The sequence below is a fragment of the Corythoichthys intestinalis genome, chromosome 9 (genome assembly GCF_030265065.1).
Source record: "Corythoichthys intestinalis isolate RoL2023-P3 chromosome 9, ASM3026506v1, whole genome shotgun sequence".
NCBI lineage: Eukaryota > Metazoa > Chordata > Actinopteri > Syngnathiformes > Syngnathidae > Corythoichthys > Corythoichthys intestinalis.
The window spans coordinates 22,170,602-22,183,786 of NC_080403.1; the positions used below are offsets into that span (position 1 = coordinate 22,170,602).

General features: G+C 42.6%; 2 protein-coding genes across 3 annotated transcripts in view; one reads left to right on the forward strand and one right to left on the reverse strand.

Annotated features, from left to right (window-relative positions):
* sp1 (sp1 transcription factor) overlaps positions 1-13,185 on the reverse strand; it is a 15,747-nt gene continuing 2,562 nt past the window's right edge. The window contains exons 3-6 of one of the 2 annotated variants that reach the window (XM_057846258.1): positions 8,528-9,896; positions 3,318-3,459; positions 3,046-3,236; positions 1-2,916 (exon numbers count right to left, since the gene is read on the reverse strand). In XM_057846258.1, coding sequence (XP_057702241.1) covers positions 2,621-2,916; positions 3,046-3,236; positions 3,318-3,459; positions 8,528-9,896 — 1,998 coding nt within the window. In that variant the 3' untranslated portion in view covers positions 1-2,620. Of the gene's footprint in view, positions 2,917-3,045; positions 3,240-3,317; positions 3,460-8,527; positions 9,897-13,185 lie in introns of both variants that reach the window. The other variant, XM_057846257.1, reaches the window with a different exon arrangement.
* LOC130921907 (protein TESPA1-like) overlaps positions 6,559-13,185 on the forward strand; it is a 20,140-nt gene continuing 13,513 nt past the window's right edge. Inside the window, exon 1 of the mRNA XM_057846265.1 lies at positions 6,559-6,762. The gene's annotated coding sequence lies outside the window, so the exon portion shown is untranslated. The remainder of the gene's footprint in view (positions 6,763-13,185) is intronic.

Here is a 13,185-nt window from a genome sequence, read left to right on the forward strand (position 1 = left end):
TTGTTTTTCAGTGGGACACATTTTATTTAAAAAAAAAAAAAAGCAAGAGAATATTTTAGGTTTTCATCCAGCTGTTTGTGTTTGCAGTATTATACAATATAAAATCCCTTATGAAACAGAGAAGAGGAAAAGGGCACTTGTCTGTAGATTACAAAAAGAATTACTAAATGCCTGACACAGACACAGTGAAGGAAGACTATCACGTTGGTGACGAGTGTCCTTACAAATTGACCTTTTTAATACAGAGCAACATAAATGAGAACCCATGGTCTCATATCTTTCACTTTGTCCAGTTACAATCCACCAAAAAGAGATCACCACGCCTGCATTTTTGCTTCTTTTTGTGCGAACCTTTGGTATGAGCATTTGTGCTGTACGGCTGGCTTTGTACAAACATATTTCACAAAATATAACTCCACAAGGCAAAGTGTCGGCTAGTACCACGGGGGATCCGGGGCTGTATTAGGACATCATGACTGTATACAAATGAATCATTCAATTGATCAACGTACACCAACAAAACTCATTAAGATTGTACACGAGAGGTGAAGGACTAAAAAGGCATCCTCTCACAATCAAAAGGGACCATCCTGCCTAAGCTAAGATTTCTGAAAATTTTTAATAGCAAATATATATTTATATATACACACACTTAAACCTATTGGGTTTTGTTTTTGCAATGAAACAATCATAGCACTTTAGACTGGCTGTCCATCTAGAAATGTTACTCATGATTATATTTTCTTTTGCACAAATGACATGTCATCGTTACCAGTCGGGATGGTGTAAAAAATTCCAGTTCTCCCAAAGATGGACAAAGAATATGATGTACTCCTTTTGGCATTAAGAATGGATGTCTTGATAGCCATTTAATGCATAGTGACATGTAATGTAAGCATGTATGCCAAGATTCCCCCAGTGCTTTTAAAGCCTGGTGGGCAGCCAGGTTTATCCCCTCCCCAGCCTAAAACGGCGCAACAGAAGTATACATATTTTAACCGCGTCGTGATAGGTTTGAAAACACAATAGCAACATCTTATGGTCGATATGTGAAGAAACCTGTCCCAGCTCCATGCCTTCACACTGAATTGCATTGTATTTTAACCGACGATTAACCGACTGCCTTTTTGTAAGACTGTTTAGGTACAGTTAATTCATGGTTTATAATAGCACAATAGTAAAAACTTTGAAATTCCAGTAAACATTTTTTGCAAAAAATATGGTGGGCCACCAGTGAACTTCTCTATAACCAGGATTTGCAAGTTTTCTGGGGAACTCGGATCTATACAGTGGTATCAAAATGTACCCCTGATAATTTTCATTACTGAAATCTGGTGGTTTGGATCTGCAACTTCATTTTGATAATGTTTAAAAAAAAAAAAAAAAAATTTCAGAAGTAAAACTAGTTTGGCAAACAAAATGGAAGACCACAAACAATTATTATTGACTCCCACCCAAAAATTACATGATTTTACTGCAGATGGTATCACTAGGCATCATTCAACAATTCAGCGCACTTTGCACAAGAAGCTTCTTAGGACAGTGACGTGGGAGTGTTTTTTTACTGTACACATGCCACACAAAATTGAGGTATGCAAAAGCACATTTGGACAAGCCAGCTTGAATTTGGAAAATACCGTGGACTGATGAAACGATTGAATTATTTGGTGATAAGGGGTGTTATTGTGACGAAAAAACACTGCATTCCAAGAAAAACACTTGCAAACCAAAGTAAAATTTGGTGGTGGATTCAGCTGTGTGGACAGTCCTGGTACTGGGAAACAAAATATGTGTCACATGGATTTCACCAACATTGAGAATATTGAATATGTGAAGTTTCGCCAAGGCTTGATATTTCAACAATGCAACAACCCACAACATTGCTCAAAATCGACTCTGGTATTCATCAAAAGGAGCAAGTAAAAATTTTACGGGAAGGGCCATCAACCGGCCTGAATATTGATGAAACTCTTGGATGATCTGGAGCAGGCTGTCAATGCTCAATAACCATCAAATATGAGATTATGAAAAGAGTAGTTCAAAATACCTCTATCAAGAAACTCTCTGGAATTCACAGGAAATATCTAGAAGCTGTTATTTTGGCAAAAGTAAGATCTACTCAATATATTCTGTTGGGCTGCCCCAATTTTTGCACCTGTAGAATTGTATTGATGCATGCCACATCTTCCATTAGTCTAATAAAGTTTCATGTCTGAAATACTATGTCAAACGTTTTTTTTTTTTTTTAAATATACATCATGATGAAGTTGCTGATCCAAGCGCACAGACTTATGAAAGTAATGAACTAATGAAAATAAAAATTGTGATGGGTGCACATTCTTCATACCACGGTGTATGTATACAGTTTATATACATACATTTTTGTGCTTTCTATACTGCTGAACATGCAAATGCCTTGGTTTGTATTAGGTTTGTTGGACATAATTACTGCTGTAGGACATGGCTAAAAATTTAATTTCATTGCGGTCCCATAATGGAGATGATTGTAGTCGTGGGGGCAGGACGATTTCTGTAAACAAAATGGCAATCCAACTTTTAAATTTAAATTCATAATCCTGTTTGATCAGTATCTGCTGTCTCTGAATTCAACATGCTCTTCCTAGTAATTTCCGTTGATGTGATTCAGGTCCACCTGCACCATGCTGATACCGCTACTGGCTAGCCGAGCTAAGCTCTCCGGGGACAGCGTCTCCATAGTGACGATGGAGTGCTGGTCGCCCGCCGACAAGGTCTCGCCACCTGGGGAGTGAGTGGCGGGAGGGGTGTCTGATGCGGCGGCCACACTGTTGCTGGGGAGCGCCCCCTTCTTGTTAAAGTGGGTTTTGATGTGTTTGGAGAGGTGGTCGCTTCGCATGAAGCGCTTGGGACAGTCCGGGCAGGCAAACCTTTTCTCACCTTGGGGAAAAAGAGTGGGATTAGTATTTAATTTTTTATAATGTGTTTAAACACAGCCATTTAAAGAAAATGAAAAGCGTGTCCAACACCGTTTGTCCAAAATGCTGGCGCTGCATCCACCTCCCTCACCTGTGTGTGTCCTCTTGTGGCGCTGGAGCTCATCTGAGCGTGTGAAGCGTTTGCCACAGAAGGCCCAACCACAGACGAAAGGCCGCTCGCCCGTGTGCCAGCGCAAGTGGGCCCTTAAGTGCGACGTCTTGCCATAGATCTTCCCACATCCGGTCATGTGGCAAATGTGCTGCTTCTTTTTGGTTGGGTCTCTGCTTTTTGAGGCATGAAACCCATACAATTAAGAAAATGGCAGTTCTTTGTGTTTGGCTAATGATGTGACTATGACGTACCGGCTTTCACCATCCTTGCAAAAAGGGCATGTGCAGGCCTCTCTGCGGTTGCGGCGTCCCTGTGACGGTGGGCTAATATCCTCGTCGTCGAGGGGTGTGGTGTCATCCAAGCCCTCTGTGCCTGTCTGTAACGTTTGGTCTCCTGCAATGTTCATGAAAATGACAAAACACGTTTAACACGCATGTAACTTTTTATATAGGTATATTGTGTTTAGTAATATATTGTGATTAGTGATCATGTTAGACCAGACAAAAAAAGACTGCATTCCAGCAGAGTACAGTAAATCAAACGTAACACGGCCATTCATTGGTGCACAGTTGCACTAGTCATCGTATTTACCGGCAGTTGTTGTTTGGATTTATTAACGTTTTTAATCCCCAATAGAAAAATTAACCAACCGAGCATTTCCCAATTGAAAAGTTCGCTACTACTCCTTTTTTAAATTTTTTAAAATTCATTTTAACACACAAACAGTCAATAGAATCCCAACCAACAGAATGACTATCAGAATTGCATTAACCAATATGCCAGTGGGACGTACACTATTGAAATATATTTAAAAAGGAACAATGTCAAAGTTCTGCTAGCTTTAACGTTTGAAGAATGTGCAATCGATTCAAAATATTGTTTGGCTTCATTTTCAAGTATGTGTACAAAAAAATAGGTTCATGATGAGAGTATCGGGATTCATGAGTGCCATTTAGTTAAAAGTATTAAATAATATAACTTTTTCATATTCATATGAATAATCAGTGAAGCTGAACAAAATATTTTCAAAAAAGGGACTAGTTTGATAATAGAAAAAGGGTAATCCCAAAACAAATGATCAGCTGCAAGACCTTGGAAGCTCCTTCCCAAAAACAACATATACATATATATATATATATAAAAGCATTGATATTAACTTTTTCAAATACGCTTTGCATGGGTAGACCAGACCGATTTTCGAATAATCTTGAAAATCCCATTCATTTTATTGGTAACCAAAGACTTGGCAGGTAAATTCCAAATCTTCGTTTATTGAAAATTAGCACTTTTTTTTATTCCAGTAAGATACCACTCACAGACATGACACAATATCTGTCTGACATACTGTAATTTACGCAGAAGTCAGCTGTTGTTGATACACCTCAAAGAGAAAATAATTTTACCAATCCGGTTTTTATTATGTCTAAAGGTAATAGATTCACAATCAAATTCTGATTCATCAGAGTTTTAAATAGAATGATCATTCCTTCAGAAATAGCATACGGTACCCACTCCTTCCAGGTACTGTAGCACACAATATGAATATAATATCAAACCTTCCCTTCGTAATTATCAAAAACTTGACAGGTACATTTTATGCCCTTTCTCCAGTTTACTCTCAGGAGCAGCACGTTCCTTTGTAATGGACATCTGAAACTGTTATTTGGGAGGTCTTGCAGAAAAATAATGACATTTTCATCCAGCCGGAAATCTACATGCCCACTCTCGTGTTACCAGAAGTAAAACCGATGTAGGGTCATGCACCTAGTCAACAACGCAATTCCAATATTTGTTTAAAATTGATTGATGACTAAGTACTTTTATTAACTTACGCAATTAAAATGATAAACCTCTAGTATTGAAGCAGAGTCTGGGGACTCCGTGGTGGGCTCTTCGATCTCTGGGGTTGAAGTCACCGAGGCAGTTGGAAAGCTCCTCGGTGGCAAGGCTCCGGGGGTAGATGAGATCCGCCCGGAGTTCCTGAAGGCTCTGGATGTTGTGGGGGTGTCGTGGCTAACACGTCTCTACAACATCGCGTGGACATCGGGGACAGTGCCTCTGGATTGGCAGACCGGGGTGGTGGTCCCCCTTTTTAAGAAGGGGGACCGCAGGGTGTGTTCCAATTATAGAGGGATCACACTCCTCAGCCTCCCTGGTAAAGTCTATTCAGGGGTGCTGGAGAGGAGAGTCCGCCGAGAAGACGAATCTCGGGTTCAGGAGGAGCAGTGTGGTTTTCGTCCCGGCCGTGGAACAGTGGACCAGCTCTACACCCTCGACAGGGTCCTCGAGGGTGCATGGGAGTTCGCCCAACCAGTCTACATGTGTTTTGTGGATCTGGAGAAGGCGTTTGACCGTGTGCCTCGGGGAGTCCTGTGGGGGGTGCTCCGGGAGTGCGGGGTACCGATCCCCTTGGTAAAGGCTGTTCAGTCCCTGTACGACCGGTGTCAGAGGTTGGTCCGCATTGCCAGCAGTAAGTCGAATTCGTTCCCAGTGAGGGTTGGACTCCGCCAAGGCTGCCCTTTGTCACCGATTTTGTTCATAATTTTTATGGACAGAATTTCTAGGCGCAGCCGAAGCGTTGAGGGGGTCCGGTTTGGTGACCTCAGTATTGAATCTCTGCTTTTTGCAGATGATTTAGTGCTGTTGGCTTCATCAAGTCGTGACCTCCAACTCTCACTGGAGCGGTTCGCAGCTGAGTGTGAAGCGGTTGGGATGAAGATCAGCACCTCCAAATCCGAGACCATGGTCCTCAGTCGGAAAAGGGTGGAGTGCCCTCTCCGGGTCGGGGATGAGATCCTGCCCCAAGTGGAGGAGTTCAAGTATCTTGGGGTCTTGTTCACGAGTGACGGTAGGAGGGAGCGGGAGATCGACAGGCGAATCGGTGCGGCGTCTGCAGTAATGCGGACTCTGCACCGGTCCGTAGTGGTGAAGAAGGAGCTGAGCCGAAAGGCAAAGCTCTCGATTTACCAGTCGATCTACGTTCCTACCCTCACCTATGGTCACGAGCTTTGGGTCGTGACCGAAAGAGCAAGATCCCGGATACAAGCGGCCGAAATGAGTTTCCTCCGCAGGGTGTCCGGGCTCTCCCTTAGAGATAGGGTGAGAAGCTCGGTCATCCGGGAGGGACTCGGCGTCGAGCCGCTACTCCTCCGCGTAGAGAGGAGCCAGCTGAGGTGGCTCGGGCATCTGGTTCGGATGCCTCCCGGACGCCTCCCTGGAGAGGTGTTCCGGGCATGTCCCACCGGCGGGAGGCCCCGGGGACGACCCAGGACACGCTGGAGAGACTAGGTCTCTCAGCTGGCCTGGGAACGCCTTGGGATCCCGCCGGAGGAGCTGGTTGAAGTGGCTGGGGAGCGGGAAGTCTGGGCTTCCCTGTTAAAGCTGCTGCCCCCACGACCCGACCCCGGAACAAGCGGAAGATAATGGATGGATGGATGGAACTTCTAGTATCCAAAAAAAAGTTACCCTCAAGCCCTGCAAGTGGAAGTGGAAATTGCAAGGTAAATAGAAAACAACCCAGCCCAGACCAAGGCATATCCGCTAACTTCACTACGACAAAATTTTGCTTCCTCAAACACAAAGAATTAATTTGCAAAAGAAAACACTCCACAGTGTGCAAATTCTGCAGTCTTCAGCTGACTGAAACAGTGGAGACAACGTTGATCTTTAACTGGGATCTTATAAGAAAACAGACAGGTAAGCTAATGAAGTTATAACAGATATAATTTAGTCTCTCTGAGATGAATATATAACCAAAACAAGCTTTTAATTTGAACTAAATTTTGGTTAACAAATATTTATTAAACTTTGTATTTATTTTATGCCAAATCCAGAAAAAAGGCTATTTTTTACTGTACCATTAGAGCGATTTATAAACAAGCTTGTCAACCATCAACTTATATGTACACGCATACGGCTTCATACAGAGGCTGCCATCAATTTAACACTTTAACAAAAATGGACCTTTATAATGTTATCAGAGAATATAAACTTATTCACCACTTACTGTTTAATCATTTTGAAATGCCTAAAATGTTTTTCCCCCAAGAATTTAGTTTGAAAAGATTTTTTAAAAATTACATGTTGCATGTGCTATGTAAGAGTTAAAGACATGGTTTTGTTTCACTCATTCATTCATTCCAAACCTATCACAAGACATCCGCTCCTTTTAAACGCCACAGAATATTGTGTTCTATAGTTACATGGACTCAGAACTTACAAAGAGAAAGATTAGATTCCCATCTTTCATCATAAAAAAAGTCGTTCTTTAGTTTTGAGCAGTTGAACATCATAAACAACATTTGTTATACAGTACATCTTTGCTAGAGAATAAAGTTAAAGAATATTTGAAGAGAGAATGCATTTAAACTGTTCAACCATGTCTTCGTATTTAAAGTGATGTTTACGGTCTGTGCTTTCCCCAGGTTTGTCTTTGTCTCCACTCCCAAAAAATCTGGGTTTTGTCTCTGTCTTGGTGTGGACTGGTCTTGGGTTGTGCGGTCTTTAATTCTTATTGAGAAAGCGTACCTGATTAGCAACTTTTACGCTTTCTGGAAAATTTACACCTATTTTTTAATGGTAATGTTTGCTCTTTTTAGAACTTTGGAGATAAACTGTGGCTCCATTGCCATGATTAATCTTTAGCAACCTAACGGGAGTAATGTTTGCAACACTGTGACGGGAGGGGTAAAGTTACACCCTGTTGTCATCCTTCACAAACGTGGTTGACGACATGCATTGATGCAGCCGTTGGAGTGGTCTGACTGGTTGCACCAGTGATGTCATAAGCACACACGCAGACAAACACTGCACGCAGGAGGTCAAACAGAGATAGGAAGCTGTTTGCATTGAGAACAGAAAAAACATCTTTTTGGATTTGCTTGATGTTTAGGGAACATCACTACTTTCACTAAAGTCGGAACCGTGGTTCTCAGTATACCATGGGAAGATTCATTCACAAATTCACTATATTTGTGATTTCCTCCCAAGGTAATTTAATGGTACGCCCGTGGAAGTCTGCTTGCATTTCTAGATGCATAGACCTAGAATTGTACCTTGAACAAAAATGGGGTCAGTGGAATTAATTTTTGAGAAGCTCACTTTAGGGTCTGATAATGTTTCTAAAAAAAGATAATTTCCCCCCACATCGTCTATTCTCGATTCTTTTCACGATTTGTTTTACCTTTTTTATGTTGCTGTTTTTTTAAACTGGTTATTTTTATATAATGACCTATATACTATTGTATATTACCATCAAACTAGTGAGCATTCAAAAACTAAAATTATTTTGTATACTAGTGCACAACATGTATAATTATCTTTGCTTGATTAGCTTTACAGTTTACCACAACTGGAATGTAATAAACTACCTGGACACTCTCTGACAACAATGGCAAACACTAAGCTGAAGCCCCCCCGCACCATACATGAAACAATGTACGGAGATGACCCTGTGACTAACCTGTCGTGCTGGTGAGGGTGATGGGGACGCTCTGAAGTTGGTGCATCTGTAGGCCCGAGCCTCCAAGCGTGTTGAGATTGATGGTCTGAAGCCCAGGGATTTGCACGGTGTTGACCGATACACCACCAGCGGTGGGGGCTCCCTGAGTCTGTGCCACTGGGGCTAGTGTGATTTGCGCCCCAGCTGGACTCTGAATCTGCAAGGTCTGCCAGCTAACCTGGCCATTGGGCCCGACTGTACGCAACAGGATGGGGCTGGTGTTTGGCATTATTTGGAGGTTTTGGAGACCTTCTTGGCTAATAGTTGGGGTGGCGAACACCTGACCGCCTGCTGCTGTGATAGCACCAGCCTGAATGGTTTGGAGGGGCGATGCCCCTTGTAAGACCTGTTGGGGCTGGATGAGGATCTGCTGCTGCTGCTGCTGCTGTTGTTGTTGCTGCTGCTGATCCCTGTTGTCCGGTTGTATGGGAACGCCAAGAGAAGCAGCATTCGGTTGGTATGTTGCAGCCACGGTCCCGTTATTGCTCTGCGTCAAGCCGTATGAGGAGGAGGTTGGCGTGGTGACTGTGGTTGCGCTAGTCATGTAACCTGCACTGGTGCTTGAAGATGTTGGCAGCTGTTGGGTGAGTTGGGTACCGCTATCACCTTCTGTTGTTGTAGCGCTCGCTCCAGTGCTGATGGGTAACAGCGTGATGTTTCCATTGAGCGAAACAGGCATATTTGCCAGAAACTGCGGCTGGTTTTGCAACACTCCATTGCCTAAGGTGATATTCTGAAGGGGAATAGGGCCCTGAATGAGGCTGGGCATGGCAATGATGTTTCCAGCCCCGGCTCCTCTGTTGGCGGCGGCTATGATCTGTTGTCCGTTGGCGGAGGACACTATTTGGAACTGCTGGCCAGGAGTTGCAGCGGCAGCCACGGTGGAATCTTGCTGGCTATGTGCAAACTGCAGCGACTGACCGTCCACCGTCTGGAACTGAGGAATGACCTGATACTGGATATTGGGCATTACGCTGGGTATGGCTGTGAGCACTTGTTGGCTCTGCAGCGCTGGTGCCTGAGCGACGACATACTGCTGCTGCTGAGTGCTTACGGCCACAGAGGACGACGGGGACAACAAGCCTCTGCCTTTGACGGCCTCACTGCTGGTCTGCACGCCCGCAGAGTCGGTGGTGGCTGTTGCGCCACATGACGACGCCTGTGCGCTAATGGGGACAACCTGCCAGCCATTGGCATTGGAAGTGAAGACACCTTGCGTCATGTCCAACTGCTGTTGTTGCTGCTCAGCAGGAGAGTCGGTCTCTCCAGGGGTGTCGATGCGACTGCAAGTGGCCGCCAACATTGCCAGTGGAGATGGTTGCTGAGAGTCCTGAACACAGGAGGACATACATAAAAACATAATATTTTGTACATACAGATGTAAATGAGTAATGTATTTGTATTTATATTTCATCGATGAAATGAATGGACCTGCCATGCTTCTATAGCCATTGGCGTAGTATTCTTCTTATGCACCAGAGGGCATATAATCCAGCCATACATATTTTATTAAAAAGTTTCATAATTAAGTAACCCATTAGACTGGAGTATTACGAGTTGTTCTTCACAGAAGAAGAAAATACGTCAAGTATTTCAAGTATCATTGTTCTGTCTATCTACGTGCAGCACCGTTACGTGTCAAAAACTACAAGTGTTTGTCAGTCATTTGTTATTTTGTGTTTAACATTCCGTGTTGAAAACAAAATTAAAAGTAATGCAATATGAACTCATGATAAAAGTGGGCATATTATCCAAAAGATCTCATTTAGCAATAAAATATTTTTAAGGAAACAATTGACATTTAAGATGCATGGTAATACAGGTTACCTATAATTATCGGCCGATAATGGCAATTATGACGTCAAACAGATAATCCAGATTAAAAAAAAAGAAAATTCAACCAATAATGACATCCAATAATTATATACTTGATTTAGCCTCCAAATGTGCACAACCGAAGCAGTTTTGTCCACTTTTCCACCGCTGCTTCCTCAACCCCTCCTCTCTCTGAAGCTCCTGAGGGAGGAGGAGTGAGGAGTATGGCGTCATAGAGGAGGTGGTGTAACACAACAGGGTTGAGTCGATATCATGGCGGCTCTCACTAGCTCCGGTTGATTTTTCCGTGTGTGAAACAAACGACGCTCTCGCCATCTGCAAAACATGCACTACAGAAGTTCCACGAGGCAGAAAGAAAGCGTCCTCATTCAACACCACTAACCCAGCAGCCATTTAAAACTGCATCACAAAGATTTTTTAAACGAATACGAGGCTGCTGTTAGCGCAAATGCTAATGCTAAACACACATAAACTAAGCTTAACTAAGGGGTTTGTGCTGATAGAGAGACGCTGTGGCCTTCCCTAGGTCGGGTTGTTTGGGAATGCAGGCCAAAGCAGGTAGTAAACTCCATCAAAGGCTAAACACAGGCACGAGACCGATGGTCGACAAGTAGCCGTCTTCCGATGGAGCCTGCCGGTCGGGCAGGCCGCCTCACCCTAGGCAGGCAGGCAGGCAGGTGGGCCGAGCCCGGTTCCCTGGAGGCGGGACCTCCCGCGAACACTCCGGTTTCTTGAGCGTTCCCCCACGGCGTGCGGGACGCGAGGCGCGCGCTTCCATCCGGAGCAGAGTCATGCCCCGAATACGCCTCGGTGAGCTGGCCGGGGCGGGCGGATATCCGGTACGAACTTAGCTGCCGCAGCCACTCATCTGCAGTTAAACTCATCGAGCACTACGGCGGCCGGACGGACTGAAGGGCACAGGCGGGAGGGGATGCCGGACCAGAGACGTTTTTTTTTACCGAAGTGACCGGAGAGCCCAAACCCCGGATAAAAAAAATAATGCCGTTTATACGACCACCATTCTTCGTGAAAAACGTGCCGATCACATCAGTTTCACCACAGACATTTGGACAAGTGATGTCAAGTAAGCATGCTTATCATGACGGCACAGTGGTTAGATGATAATTGTAACATGCACCAAACCACACAAAGAAGTCAGCCAGTCAGTAATGCACTCAGTACGCTGTAAATATATGACGTCTTAATCAGATCATTCTTCTTAAATCTAGTCAAATAATTTTCCCCATCTTGTTTTGAGTGTTAAAGACTAGTTAACAAATAAATGCGCCAGATTATTCCACTTACTCGAAGTAAATATTGCCATTTGTTCTTATTAAGCCCATACATCTAAAAAAAAAAAAAAAAAAAAGGTCATTTCTCACCTAAATCCAGAAAAAAAATGCTTTCAAATAATGTTTTGAACCGTACATATTCTTGAATAAACATTTCTGACAAGTTTTTTTTTTTTTAGGATTAAGTATAATAATTTGTTGCTTAAAATAAAGCTGTTAAGATTATTTTCAACTAGCTATTTTTCTTCAAGAAATCTGAAATATATTCGAAGCGCTGGCAGATAATTTCACTTATTTCCAATATATTTACACTGAAAACAAGGGAATTTAACTAGTTTTAAAGAGGTGTGTCTTTGCAGTGTAGTAATGTTATACTATACGTTAGAGGTGTGCAAAATTTCCGATTCTTAGATTATTCGCGATTCGGCCGTGGAAGATTCGGGAACGATTCACAAACATCCAAATTCCGATTACTGAAATATGCGAAGTAAAGCGGAAGTACACAACACTCAGCGCGCCGCGCGGTCTTCGGGACGGAACAGAGCGAGAGTAGCTAAACATCATGCTTCCCATTACCCGGCCCCTCGGGTAATGCCAATGCTTTCACTCACGGCTCTAGCTCAACTCATTCAACGAGATAAAAAAACACAACAACATACCTGACTGCTGCCGAAAAGCTGCTCCAAAGTACATCCATATAATGTTACGGTGGATATCATTTATATAGGACTAGATGCAATATAGATTTGGTAGTGTTAGCAGCACATCTACAAAAAGCTAGATGTGGACGTTATAAACGGCCGCCATCTTAAAGCAGTACACTTCCCTGCAAGGCTGTTGTAGCGAACCTTCCAAGCAAACCTAATTAACTTTTTATCTAAAATACTCCTAAATCGGTAAAATATTGACTTGAATCTATCTTTAAAATAGTTTTAAAACTTTCACATGTCGAAAGTAGACAAAAGGGAAATTATTGAATAACGGGAGCAATTTTAACAAATTTAATGGTTGATTCACAACATTAAATTAATTGAATGTAGTTTAAAGCTGCTGATACAGAATGGGGACTGGAGTTTTTTATTTAATGTTATTTTTGTATATTTGTTTACTGCTATATGTTAACTTTATACTGAAATAGTAGTGTGGTTTAGCCTGAGAGTATTTTTGAAAAATTTTGGAACTAATCTACAAAACATTAAAAAAAAAATTTTTAAAAAGAGAGAAAAAAAAAGGAGGGGGGTGCATCAATAATCGTTTTATAATCGAATCGGAGCCTCTGAATCGTAATCGTAATCGAATCGTTAGGTGCCCAAAGATTCCCAGCTCTACTCTACGTTAGGAATGGCTTATTTTTAAAAGCATTTTTGTGCAACTTAGGTATTTACTCTGTAAGTAATTGTTGCCAAAAATTTATCATTATACAATGTCTTTATTTAGGTGTTGGAATTTACTACTTCTTCACATTTGATGTTGAAAAAAAGCAATAAATTA